This window comes from Oreochromis niloticus, linkage group LG6 (assembly GCF_001858045.2).
Source record: "Oreochromis niloticus isolate F11D_XX linkage group LG6, O_niloticus_UMD_NMBU, whole genome shotgun sequence".
In the NCBI taxonomy this organism is placed as follows: Eukaryota; Metazoa; Chordata; class Actinopteri; order Cichliformes; family Cichlidae; genus Oreochromis; species Oreochromis niloticus.
In genome coordinates, this window is record NC_031971.2 from 12,626,196 (window position 1) to 12,639,942 (window position 13,747).

At 41.8% G+C, this 13,747-nt stretch overlaps 1 protein-coding gene and 1 long non-coding RNA gene across 3 annotated transcripts in view; one reads left to right on the forward strand and one right to left on the reverse strand.

Moving 5' to 3' along the window:
* Positions 1 to 13,747, reverse strand: part of myo15ab (myosin XVAb) — a 57,264-nt gene that overhangs the window by 14,648 nt on the left and 28,869 nt on the right. The window contains exons 38-53 of the mRNA XM_025908292.1: positions 12,182 to 12,310; positions 11,985 to 12,091; positions 11,638 to 11,816; positions 10,242 to 10,314; positions 9,905 to 10,096; positions 8,528 to 8,607; positions 8,374 to 8,447; positions 5,830 to 5,938; positions 5,619 to 5,687; positions 5,476 to 5,540; positions 5,012 to 5,389; positions 3,348 to 3,429; positions 3,164 to 3,259; positions 2,979 to 3,039; positions 2,542 to 2,635; positions 1,600 to 1,717 (exon numbers count right to left, since the gene is read on the reverse strand). Coding sequence (XP_025764077.1) covers positions 1,600 to 1,717; positions 2,542 to 2,635; positions 2,979 to 3,039; positions 3,164 to 3,259; positions 3,348 to 3,429; positions 5,012 to 5,389; positions 5,476 to 5,540; positions 5,619 to 5,687; positions 5,830 to 5,938; positions 8,374 to 8,447; positions 8,528 to 8,607; positions 9,905 to 10,096; positions 10,242 to 10,314; positions 11,638 to 11,816; positions 11,985 to 12,091; positions 12,182 to 12,310 — 1,906 coding nt within the window. The remainder of the gene's footprint in view (positions 1 to 1,599; positions 1,718 to 2,541; positions 2,636 to 2,978; positions 3,040 to 3,163; positions 3,260 to 3,347; positions 3,430 to 5,011; positions 5,390 to 5,475; positions 5,541 to 5,618; positions 5,688 to 5,829; positions 5,939 to 8,373; positions 8,448 to 8,527; positions 8,608 to 9,904; positions 10,097 to 10,241; positions 10,315 to 11,637; positions 11,817 to 11,984; positions 12,092 to 12,181; positions 12,311 to 13,747) is intronic.
* On the forward strand, positions 6,540 to 7,299 carry LOC102079348 (uncharacterized). 2 transcript variants are annotated; one of them, XR_267307.4, is made up of 4 exons: positions 6,540 to 6,694; positions 6,792 to 6,825; positions 6,899 to 6,990; positions 7,120 to 7,299. It is a non-coding gene; the product is annotated as an uncharacterized LOC102079348 (long non-coding RNA). The 2 variants fall into 2 exon arrangements; XR_003220590.1 differs by having other exon boundaries at positions 6,899 to 7,299.

Genomic DNA, 13,747 nt, shown 5'->3' on the forward strand with positions numbered 1-13,747 from the left:
GCTGTGACAGTCCTCCCATTTCACATCTGTCATTATCCTGACGTTTAGAGAGCTATTACAGTTGTCTCAGCTATTACTTAGTGTTTACAAGCAGGTAATGTGAGATGTCAGGAAAATTACAACTGACAGTCAATATACAAAAGCATGCTGTTAAATGGCAAAGTGAAGAATACTAAAAGTTTGAAAGAACATACAGATCACAGAAAATAGTGATCTGAGAGGGATTAAGAGGAGACAAGACTATTTATACACACTGGGTTAACTGAGAACAAGGAATAGGAGGGGAAATTAGACACAGGTGAAAACAATCAGGAAGCAGGAAAAACGCTAATGCAGGGCAGGAAAGAAACCCAAGTGTTCAAGTAAAAGTGGGAAGAGAACTAATGCAGACTCTGCATTAAACAAAAGAAATTACTCAGGTGGAACCATGACATTAACACAGAAACAAGAAAGATGGAGGAACAGACTGGGAAACATTGAGGAAGCTAAGAACACAAATAACCAACTTAAAGAAGAAAATGAACCCAAATGCAAGGACATCCAGTAAATAGGCCAAAACTTTATAATAACCCGATATCAAATGATTAGAAATCTATTTCAAATTCTCAGAGAAGCCTGGAACCATCAAAGTGGCATTTCCTAGATGAGGTCAGGAGGACAGAAGTAGATAAAAAGAGGCAAGGAGGCAACATAATGACTCAGTAATACCTGAAAACTGTTTAGAGACTCTTTTCTGGGTGCTTGTCCTTGACTTTGGTAACAATAAGCACATATGTTATTTTTTTTAACATTAACTACACAGGTGGCATAGAGGTTTGGAGGATAAATCAAAGCTTGGAAATTTCAACCACTTTATTCATAAAGCACTTTTCCAAATACATTATGAGGTACTTTATAAAAGCACTTTATGAAGGCAAATTCAGATTAAGCAATTTAATATAGTACGATGAATAAAAGCAGACCTCTGAAAATGAAGTAGGCAAACAAAACCTGAAAATAAATACTATAAAATGTGAAGTAAAACAGAAACATTATTGAGAGACGTTTTGAGAAGTGATTTAAAATTCGTCACTGACTGAACCAGTTTTACAGCTTAGAGTCCCCTGGTGAAAATAAAAAACACTCAGCTTTAGACTTGATCTAGTCATCCGAGTCCTTGCTGAGAATCTGGCTGGTTGGGCTGCAGTAATAATGCTCGTAACCAAGCAATAAAGCGCTTAAAATGTGATTAATAAAATCTTTAAATTAATTTCCCAAGCTGACTGGAAACCAGTGAAGGGAAGCTAAAACAGGGCTCATGTGGGTTTTTCTTTTTTATTCATCATTTATAAGCCTTGAAACACAGTTTTGAACTAAAATGAGGTTCTGCAGGTTTTCTGTGAGCCAGACAATATCTTCAGCACGTAATTTCTTCTTGTATGGTCTATTTGATCTAAACAAAACAGAACTTTTCCCTCTCATCCCAGTTGGTCATGGTCGATCCTCTTTGAGCCTGAGGATTATAGGGTCCTGAGATGACTACTGTTGTTTGGTTAAAGCTGAGATTTTTCTAACAAGGGAAAGCTATTCAGCTTCATGTGTGCACAAATCAGTGTATACCTGGAGGAGGTATGGGGAGAGGACGGGCAGGCGCTCTGGTCTTTGTGCTCTTGGTGGGTTTAAACCCTGCCTCTTTCACTGCAGACGCAGAGGGTGAAGGAGCAGCAGGACGTTTGGGCTGGAGAGACACAAAAACATTTTCTTATGTGACCTTTTACAGCTGTGGTCAAAAGTTTGCACCCACACAGGGTCAGGTGATGCTCAGACCTAAGAACAAAAGCTGTCAAGTACGGTGGTGGAAGCGTCACGCTCTGGACCTGTTTTGTTGCCAGTGGGACTGGTACGTCGTAAAAATGGAATCAGAAAAATGATGGAGGATGGCTACCTCCAAAATTTTTAATTTCACCTCAAATCAACAGCTGGACAGTTGAAATACGACTCAGTTTGGTGGTCCAAGAGGACAATAATCCCAAACACATGATCAAATCAGGCTAATATTAAACTTCTGGAACTTCCCAAAGCCGATATCTGAACCCTACTGAAAACTTGTAACTACGCTTAAAAGAAAACCAATCAATTTAAATTAACTCTTCTAATTATGTCAAGTAAAATGTTACATACATGTATACAGCCAGAATTATGCCAGGAGCTTGTTGATAGCCACCAAAAGCATCTTGTGGAGCTGCAACTTGCTAAGAGGCCTTTAACCAAATATTAGAGGGGGTGCATATATGTATAAACCTTGCATGTATACTTTTGGCCTTGTGTGGATTATAGAAAATTAAAAATTAATTCAAACTTCATTATAATAAATTAAACCAGTTCTATTTTTTAAGTCATTAAAGCTGTATTCTGTACAATCATTCCACCCTGTAAAAAGAACAAAATAATAATAAAAAAAAATTAAAAACCTTAAAGTACCATGACAGTCGTGCCCATGATGAGTGGATTTAAGCTGTATATGCTGCTTGCATTAACCTGTGAGCGTGTGTGTGTGTTTACCTGTGGAGCAGGAGGGTTCTCCATCTGTGGTTTGAGGATCTGTAAAGCTTCATCGCGAGGCGTTTGCGTCTTCTTAAACTTCCCTTCTGGTCTCCTAAGTACAACCACACAGTGTCAACGTCACACATTACGGTGCGCAGGGTTTTTCTACTACAAATACATCAAACTGCATAATCTGCGTTTATGTTTACTGAGTGTAAACACGATCTGCTGTGTGCTTAATGCAGGCGTTAACATCGGAGCCGGTGTCTGTCGGTGCTTTGTTTCAGCCTGAGCTTTACAGCGTGCACAGTTATTTCTGTGTCTGCAGATAGCATCAACTGCTGTGCTGTATTTACAAGCAAAGTTTATTGTAGGAAAATCTGATCGCTGAGCTGAGAGCTGATTCCTCAACACAGAACACGTGTTTGCGTGCGTGCGTGTTTGTGTAGCCTCACCTCTTGCCAGGTGGGAGTGGGTCCAGTGGTGGTGGTGGAGAGTTGTATCTTTTAATGATTTCTTTTTAATGAAATAAAACATGTCAACAGAGGGTGGTTTCAAAGTTTTACACAATGTTTCAAGAAAGTCAAGAAAAAGATTCGCTTATTCACATGTGTGTGAACCTGTCAAAAATTGCAGTTACCTTGGATATCTTGGCTGGGGATGACATGATCTGAAGTCTTAGCTGAATACTTCACCACTTCTCCAGCAGGGGGCGGAGGAGACGTCACAACCGGGGCTGAGGCATCCGCAAAAACAGATTAGATTTCCTCAGCTCTCTTAAATGAGAGTTCTGTTAGAAGCGAACTTCTCTCTCACTGACTTACCAAATTTCCTGACTGGTTTGTCCTTGTTCACGGGGATGCCCGGAGCTTTTCTCAGAGGGACGTTGTCCTTGGCTGACTGAGCCTGAAAAAGCCACGCAGACACATACACACAGAAAGAAAACAGACAGAGAGTTTGCACTCAAGATTCTGCAGATGTTCAATGTAGTCATCTGCAATTTTACTGGAGAAGTCAGTGTGGGAGCAAAGAAAAAAGAAGCTGACAGTGCTTTTGGTGCAAATAAACCTGTGGATAGTCTGCAACTGTGCATAATGTTTTGGGGGGACTTTTTTTTGTCTTTGATTTGTAACATTAAAAGATAGACATGACAGAGTTCTGACATGAAGGAAGGTCTAAAATGAAAGGTAGAAAACTGATGGATCAAAAGACAATACAGTCAATGCACAGGGTGACATTTTTCCCTCTCAGATAACGATTTTCCCTTTGACCACTGCAAACATGAGGATTTGTAATAATGTAAGAGGAAAAGTCAGAGAGACGCTGAAACAACTTTACATATCTCACTGTACAAATCAAAGCTGCCATCCCAGAAATTTATGAGCTCGGAGGGAAAAAAAAGGGATGACACGAGGATCTCATCGCTTGACATGAACTAGCGAATGTAGCGGAGACGGAGGGAGATATTCTATTCAGTTTGGTCTTTGACTGCTGCTGATGGATGGCTCTTAACTAGTGAGCTGAAATTTCGCACTGATGGAATGTGCCTCAATCCAATTTAACTCATTCACCCATAACCTGTCTGAAATCTTCTCCTCAGAATACTTAATACATGCCACTTTACTCAGCAACGTGTGCCAGGGAGAAAAAGATGAGCAAACTGTGAGAGTAAATGTTTGGAGGTAGGGATTCTGGGCATCACATCAAAGGAAGGATGAGACTGGCAAAATAAATTTGTAATTTGCAACCAAAAAACCAAAACCAAAACAGTAACCAAGGCGGACACCGAATTTCACCTTATTTTGTCTTTTATACCATATAATCCGTCTGCGTCTGTGCATAAAAAAACGAATAAGGAAGAAACGTTTCGTCACTCATCCAAGTGACTTCTTCAGTCTCAGCTGGATGTTCTAACCTTATAAAGAGATCTGTGTTTTCAGGGTGTTGTGCAGGGTGAACGAGGCAATCCGCACATTGTGTTTGTGAATCTGTTTACCCGCTCTTTAATGAATTAGTGAGCTTTTAGCTGAGATTCAAACAGTGTTACGGAGGATTGCAGACCCAGAGTAACCTCCACGAGTAAAACTAAGATATCTGAACAAAAGAAAAGTTGCAGCCGCCTCCGCAGCAGCTGTAGTCGCACAACTGCTTCACCCTCATTTGTCTGAACATTTGAGAGTCACTTTCAGATACGCTTGATTCCCCTTGGCTGATTAGGCATAGAAATTAGTATGTTTACTATTGCAGATCTTTGGTTGATGCATTTATGTGTTTTGGTTTTTTATATTTGCTTTTTTTCTTGATCCAGCTGCTGATTATTATCCTAACAACACATATCTTCTTTGTATTTCAAATAAACGGCTTCTCCTGGATAATGTCTCCTGTTGCTTTAAGTTCACGGCAGCCTCTTTTATACACTCGGCAGTGCTGGAATATTACGCAACGTGTCAGTGCGAACTGTTTCCTCACATGTCTCGGAGTTACTGACCTGTGCTGCTGGGTTAGCTTTGTCAGTTTTTGTGGAGGCTGGCTCAGGGTTAGGGTTGGCGCGGGAGGCCTGAGGCTGAGTCTGGGGACCGGCAGGAGGCCGAGCCTGAGGCTGTGACAGAGCCTGAGCAGAGAGAGGATGGGGGCGAGGCGGGATGTCTGCTGCAGCAAAGGGAGTTGGGGTGAAGTTGGCGTAGGGGCTCGGTGGGATGTTTGCATACGGGCTTGGCGGTATGGTGGCATACGGGCTCGCGGGGGCATACGGGCTCAGAGGGTGATGGAACAGAGGACTCATGGGAGGGCTCGTGATCGGGGAGGTGGGCGGACTCGACACGGGGCTGCCGACCATAGCCATGGCTTGCATAGTCATCTGTTGGGCCTGAGAAACAAGAACATGACACATTACATCCGTAGCAGAGAGCAGTGGGATAGATAAACAGACGCGGATCCAAAACCGAGGCGCACCATGATGACGGCCTGCTGGTTCACAATCGCCAGCTGCTGCTGGGACAAAACAGCCTGCTGGGCATCTGGAGGAAAAACACAGTAAACAGGATGGAAAATCATGTTTGATGATTTCCCCCCCCATCATCATTCCTTATACAAACCAGGTGTTACAGGTGCCACTGCAGCAACAGGAGGCGACATCACACCTCCCACAGGAAGTACTCGCACAGCTGTGAACACAAACACACGCAGCCATCCAGTTTCTGTCAGATTTTAAGTGTGTTTGTTTTATTTCACACGCTAATCATCTGTCAGGACTGTGGAGTGCGAAGGTGTGAATATTTAGCATGTGTGCCCATGTCTGTGACTGACCTCCGGGTGGAGGCGGCGGGCCCGTGGACGCTCCTTGTTGACGCCAACCACCACCAACTCCTCCAGCTCCCTTCATCCGGCTGGATAGTCCTCCAGCTGATTCTACTTCCTGTGAGGATACACAAGCAGACTTTAAAACCACAGACTGTATATAAAAGATGAATATAGTCACCGTGAGGTCAAGGACCAAAGAGTCAAAGTCCTTTTTGCTCTAAATGTATTAAGAAATACTTCAAACTAGTCAATAAGAAAATAAACTCATTAGAAATGTGTTTACCCACAGGAGTCAAGGGTTAGGGTTCACAGTTTTTGACTACTTTTGATTTTACTTTTTTATTTCACCTGTTTAATTTGCCTCATTTTATGTCATTTCAGCACAACCTCAGACGTCTGAATTCACATTTCATTTTGACACTAAATGTGACGACAGTATTCAGGAAAAAAAACACCACTAGACTCTAATTTATCATGAGTCTGGTTTTACTTGGCCTATCAACACAATTTAAAAATGCGCACGCACTTTGAAGTCCGCACTTTCAACCCGCGGTGAAACGGAGACTCCGCAAAGGTGTGTCTTACTGTTACATCATCTTAAATTGGTCATGTGATTTGAACACGCTACCTCCAGGGGGTTATTGCAAACAACAGGGTCGAATTTGGATTAATCACTCAATCACACCTGTTGTCACTGATTGTCGGTCCAGCTCTTGTGTAATTTGTATAATTTGGCGAACCAAATGCATTTTCTCTGCTTCCATGGCTTTTTCCACAGCCACACTTCCACTTAGACCATTTCTAATGAGGTTTCAGCGAAGTTGTTCAGCTTCCTCCAATTTTTTAAGGACACATTGCACACAGTGCTGAGGTAAAAATTTTCAGCTAACAGCTCTTCGGTAATCACCTGTTGATGCACAAATACCATTTGATCCCATTCAAACTCTTATATTTGTCATTTTTCATAGATACAAATTAAGAAAATGGAGCATGTGCCTAAAGGTACAATTTAAAAAAAAATTCCTCTGAAAATGTCAGGTTCAAGGTCTAAACTGATTTTTTCTTTTTTTTATAGAAGCAGCCAATCTTCAAAGAAAAACTCTGTTTGGCCTTCAGAAAGCCTGGAGAACTGTCCATTGTAAAAATCACAAGAAGGTCTGGCTGCTTGTAAGCAAATGCAGAGAAAAGAGGGATAGCTCAAAACTTTTGCACAGAACTCTATGTATATTTGTATGTGTATATAATATATGTATGTATCTGTGTGTCTGCTTGTTGAAACAGCATTTGTGCTTACAGTATCTTAGAGTGAGTGACTGCCTGCTGTGTGATCAGAGGAATCTCCCTCTTCAGTGTGCAACCGTTCCATCAGAAATCAGCCACTGACCCATAAATCCTCAGGAGTGTGTGCGTTTGTAGGCCATGTCTCATTAAAAAATAAGCCCTTCATTTGCCAGAGTGTCAGTCCCTCGTAAGCAGATCCCCTGGGTGGGAAATCATCGTGGCGATCTGGTGGCTGTGACAGTTACGGTAACTGGGTAACGGAATAGGTTGCTGGCCGGGAGAGGTCTGTAGAACACATCTGATACATGCTAATTCCTGTCAGCCACATCCGATAGCACGACTAACATTCACCACATCGGCGTCCAGAGGACTGGCCGGCCGACAAGGCCACGTATTCACTGCACCACTGCCCTGACAAAAGGCTTTAACTCAGTCTTCAGATATTCTCTGCAATCACAAATTTTAGATGAAGAATAACCGTTTTTACTGCTGTAAGAAAACAATTTTCAAGTGAAAAAAGCTTTTATCTGGCACAACCAGGCTAAAAAACATAAATCACCAGACACACTTTACTAAATATCCTCCTTTCTAGAAACATGCCCTAATTCCCAGTCACAGTTTTGCTGTAATTAACTTGGAGCTCACAGTTTGTGACAAAGACACTCAGGCTTTTGCTATTAGGGCCCCACATTATGATATTCACTCTCTACCAAACTCCCACTGAGTCTCGTGTTCCTTTTAAATCTTCTCAGTCTCTCGATGATGCCTGTTGAGAAGGTGTTGGATGTAAAACAATTATTGTTCTTCTTTAATTAGATTTTGCTCTCTTTAATGTCTTTTGGCTTTACTCTTATTTTATGCACCTTATCCAGTTATATTTTGCATTATATTTTTACTATTATTGGTGGAAAAAATGGCTGCAAATTACAAAAAGGTTTATTCGATTGAACACCAGACTTTCTGAACATCTCAGACCTACATGAGAAAGTCTATAGGACAGAGCTGAAACTGGGTGCTTCTACTGGAAATTGCTCTCTGAGGTATATTCACAACTGTCTGTATGCTAGTGGCAAAAGTGCTCTCTATATGCATTGTACATCTAACTGACTTTTACCGAGTATACAGCTCATTCCTTGAAGGCACACTCCATGCCCACTTTCTAAAAATAGAGCTCTACAGAGATTTACAGTGACTGACAGTAAGTGGTTGATGGAGGAGTCTGCTCGCATGTGCGCAAGTGTTTCAGTGTGAATGAATTATGTAACTTACTCCAGCTCCGTCAGACAGCACAGGGTCAAACAGGCTGTCAAGATAACGATCCATCCCTCTGTGAGGCTCCAGGTCTGAGAGAGGGGAGAGGACTTTGAAGTCTGCTCCAGTCACAGTCAATATGTGCACACATATGTTTGGCGTAGTGACGTACCTTGGCTGATTGCATCCGAGCTAGACATGGCTGTAGATATGACATCATCGTTGGTGTTAAAGCCACCCCCCAACAGGCTTCTGTAACAAAATAAGAAAGAAAAGGCTGCTTAAAACCGGTGGCAACAGTTTTACAGGGTTTTAAAATGTCCTTTTAAGTTGTTTAAAGGTTTAAGCTAACTTGCAAACAATTAGTTATTTACACATCCAACAGTTCCAAGCAACTTTCATGTCTGTGTTTTTCTGGGAAGCTCCGTTTTTGGTCATTACCAACTGCCTTCAGCTAATAAAAGCTCAGCTTTGTGAACCAATGAGTCACTATCTGTGCTACTGTATTTTTATCTGGTGCCGAGCAGGGAGTGTGCAGTTGCTTTTAAGCAGGGGGCAACCTCTGTGACTGGAAAATGAAGCCAAAGAATTGGTGTTTGAGGCTGGATTCAAAAGTGAAAGCCAGTCCCCAGAGACTCACATGTCAGAATATCCAAAGTTACAGCAGAAATCGACATGTTTCAGCCCGGAACAAAAGCCTGTTCTGGTCTCCATAGCAAATTTCTCAATTTGTGACAAATGTTCAGTCTTCTTATTCATCTATTTAATTATGTTAATGATAGGTGGATACCAACCCAGAGAGCCATAACCAATAGCTACCTGCTAAGCTTCTCTGACAACGATCTGACAAAGAATACACTTTGAAGTCTGGGTGAGATTTAGCATTTTATTTGTATGCTACACAGTGCTAATTAGCAAATATCTGTGTGTGCAGATGCACTTTGCTGACCAAGCTTGCTAACATTAGCTGATTATGCAGCATTCTAATCACTCAAGTGTCCCACTTCCAGCTTCAATAAAAGTAAGATAGTGACAGACAAAATGCTAAAATCTAACTTATAAAACATGGCTTCATAAATTAATCACTGACATCACACTGGCAACTTTCATCTTTTATATACAGTCTACAGTTTAAGGAGTTTTGTTGTTTGTTTTTTTACTTTTTTTTTGCTGAGAACAGCTACAAACAATATTTACTGTTGTTTCTAACTGAATCAGTCAGTTTGCAGGTACAGACAAAGGAAAGCATAATTTATAACTATACTAACCTTAAGCATCTGAAGTTAAAATACCTCTGAGGCTAGAAATGGAATTTGTGCTACCAGTGGATTGGAAAGTTGAATATTTCCAGCAGGCCTGAAGTTGTATCTCAAAAGTATCTCAAAGTTATGAGTAAGTACAGCACCAGAGAAAATGCACTTATTAACTTCATCATCTTAAAATGTTAACAGTGACAAACTCAACCCCACAATGGCTGGATGGGTTCATGAAATCTCAGAGATTTCTGTGTGTGTGTGTGTGTGTGTGTGTGTGTGTGTGTGTGTCTTACATGCTGGCATTTGCCCGCACTCTTGTTGGTTCCTGTGCAGAGATGATGAAGTAGCTGCTGTGTTTGGGGAAGTCAGCAGGAAGCTCCAGATCTGACATCAGGTCCAGAACGTAGTCTGAGCCCTCTAGCTCCACCCACTGAGCCGGCTCCTTCAGCAGCACCGACCATCCTCGACGGCCCTCCACCACACCCCTAGACACACATACACACACAGACGCACACAGAGGCGCATACCACAAGACTGTAATCTGTTCACTTGTCATCCGCTTTTCTTTTTTTTCAACATTTCTACATTACCCAGTGAATTTTGTGCTAACGTCGGACACAAAGATGCTACCTGTGTTGTAAGATGTCTTTGGCCATCTCTTCTCCTGTCGTCCATGAGTGCAGTGGACACAGAAAGGACACACCTGAAGAGCAAATGTCCCAGAGTGAATAAAATTAACTGCTAAATGCTGTGTTGCTTAAACAAAGTTCTACTCGCCCTCACTGGTGTGTTTGGGAAGATTCCCACAGACACCAGCACAGCAAACAAGACCAGTGAACCAGAGCGAGTATCAGGTGTTGTCTAATCCTCAGCGGACTTGCCACGAGGCTCGAGGACAGATTAGCTGAATGAGAGGCGGAAATGAGAGAGAGAGAGACAGATACCGCTGTCATGCTGAAGAGTGAACACATTGACTGGGCTCAGGGGGAAATAAAGACAGTCGAGGTTGCCTCAGCCACAGGGAGTCAAATTGTACCAAATGATCAATTCAATAGGTTCAATAATAAGACCACAACTCCTACCATACAGATATAAATGTGGCCAATCTCACATTTTAGATGGTCTCCCGCTAATTTTAGATTACGCTGAGGCTTCAACTTTAATTTATCTTTGGAGAAAAGGACAAAATCGTTTGTCAAACACTGTGGGTGGTGAGCGATGATTGTGTCGGTGTGAATAATGGCAGTGAATAATCTCCCTTGGACATCTCAGGACGTTACAGAAAGATTCAGTTTTCACAGACCGATCCTGGGTAATAAATTCACAGTGCAATGCCTGCTGAATGTGGGGAAAAAATAAGGACCATTCTCCTACATCATGTTCCTGACATGATACTTGACACCATGTAGTCTCAGAGTAAAGCCAGGGTGATGTCACGGACATGAAAGCATGAGTCATTTTAACCTGGTTTTTGCCCTCTTCCCATTTTCTTTTGCAAATAGGTAAAACAAAACTTCCAAAGAGCAATCGAAAAGCAACATCCTCGCTGAAAGTGAACCAGAGGTACACGAGGAGGTGATCCTGCAAACCAAGATCCTCCAAATTTATATCAGGTAAGGGTTTAGATTTTTTTCTGGGCAGACTCCCTGAAACCTTTGATTGCATCTCATAGTTATTATATGTGTACATGTTGCACAGTGTTGCTGCACCAGATTAAGAGCATTCAGTCAAAAAGGCAATGGGCAGTTAAAATATATATATATATAAATGCTATTTTTCAACATTTTTTTTATCATTTCCCTTTTTGCTTCTTAGCAAGTTTTACAAAATGACAAAATGATTTGAAAATAGGATTGAGCTTAACTAAATTCAAAGAAAGTGAATATGCTGACTACAAATATAGTTGGTAGCCCCAGGCTCAGGATCAGGGGCACATCTCTAAAAAAACAAACAAACAAAGGAAAACCAAAAAAATGCTTGCATTCTCTTCATGAAGGTTTTCATTGTGTGTTGTTCATTTTCTCACCATCGAAACAGTGCACGTGCAGAACCGTGTGAGCTCTCTTGCGATTGGCGGTCCACTCCAGTAGGCAGGGTGGGTACGTCCTGACATACTCTGGCCCGCCACCGAGCCTCTGCAGGGCCTGAAGCAGACGGTGCTGGCACACACAGTCATAGCCCTCCGGCCCGTAGTCAGACACAAACCTGCAAAACAACAACAACCATGAACAAACACAAGTATCAGCACAAGCACTGCAAAAATATAACAAGGAGCAAAATACTTCAGAAGAACAAATTAATGTAGAGCATAAAGATCAATAAACTGTTGCTAATAGTGGTGGATGGTTTCTATGATGCAGGCACACGTCTTACTTCAGCAGGTACTTTGCAAGCCTCTGAGAGGGCAGGAAGGCAGAAAGGCAGGAAGAAAGCAGGAGCCAGCCGCGCTCTGAATTTAGGATGTTAGGATTCCTCCACGCCTAGTGGTACAAAAGACAGCAGTTAAGTAAATTAAGAAAAAATTTAATTAGTAATGTAGTTTATTAGTAGACACAAAAAGTGGTTCTTACTTGATTTGCCACCTGAACCAGAATCTCATCTCTGAGGCTGGGATTGGCCAGTCCTCTCTGGATGATGTAGTTCCCGAACAGATTCTCCTGAGCCCCGTTCAAGTTTGGGTCGCCCATGAACCTAAGTATCTATTAAAAACACGGGTAGTTGGTATTTAAGACATGAATAAGTAAAACTCAAGCCCCCAAATGTATAGGTTTGGCCAAAACAGTTGATGTCCAATTAAACTGATGGCGAAATCAACACAGATACAGTTAGAACCACAAGTGTTTGGACCAGGACAGATACTAAATCAAACAACTAAGATGTGATGGAAGTGCAGACTTTGAGCTTTAATTAAGTGTTTGAATATAAATATTGTATGAACTATTTAGGAACTACAGCTATTTTTATGCATATTTCCCCCAATTTATATAGTTTTATTTATAAAGCACCAAATCACAACAAAAGTCACCTCAAGGCGCTTTACATTGTAAGGTAAAGACACTACAATAATAGAGAGAAAACACCTGCAATCAAACGACGCCCTATAAGCAAGCACTTGGTGACAGTGGGAAGGAAAAACTCCCTTTTAACAGAAAGAAACCTCCAGCAGAATACCATGACCGCTTTGTGGTGAGGGGAGGAAGACAGGACAAAAGACACACTTTGGAAGAGAGCTAGAGATTAATAATAACTCATTAATAATAACAGAGTGGTGTGAAAACACACAGTGAGTGAAAATAGAAAAGTGAAGAAGAAACAGTCAGTACTTGATGGGAAGCCATGAAGGAGCCTAGGCCTATTGCAGCATAACTAAGGGAGGATTTAAGGTCACCTGATCCAGCCCCAACTATAAGCTCCATAAAAAAGCAAAGCTTCAGTAGCTGCTTGTTTGTGGGTCCCTTTGCATTCAGTTTTGTCTTCAGTAACTGAAAAGCATGCTCGGTTGGGTTGAGATCGGGTGACTGACTTTGGTCACTGAATAATATTTCCACTTTCTTCGCCTTGACAAACTCTTGGGTTCCTTTAGGTCACTATCCTTTTTCAGTGTGAAGCACTGTCCAATCAGTTTTGCAGCTTTTGGCAGAGTCTGAGCAGAGAGTGTAGCCCTGCACACTTCACAATTCATCCTGCTGCTTCTATCAGCAGTCACAACATCAATAAATACCAGTGACCCAGTTCCACTGGCAGCCATACATACATGCCCATGCCGTAACATTGCCCCACCATGTTTGACAGATAATGTGATATGCTTTGGATGGTGAGCTGTCTCTCTCCTTCTCCATACTTTTCTCTTCCCATCACTCTGGTGCGAGTTGATTTGGCCACTCCTAAAGTTTTTGCCATCTCTCTGACAGCCTCCTTCCCTTACATGTCTTGGGACCTCATATTAAGAGCTGAAGAGCTAGCAAATGCAAGTTCAGCCACAGATCTTTTATCTGCCTAAGCTTTAATGAAATAACAAGGGACCCGGCTTCACCTGGTCACCTACTTGTTTCAATGTTTGATTTAAAACCCACCGCAGTGTCATACAGATGAAACATTACATGAAATAAAAAGTATCATTTTCCAAAAACCTGTGG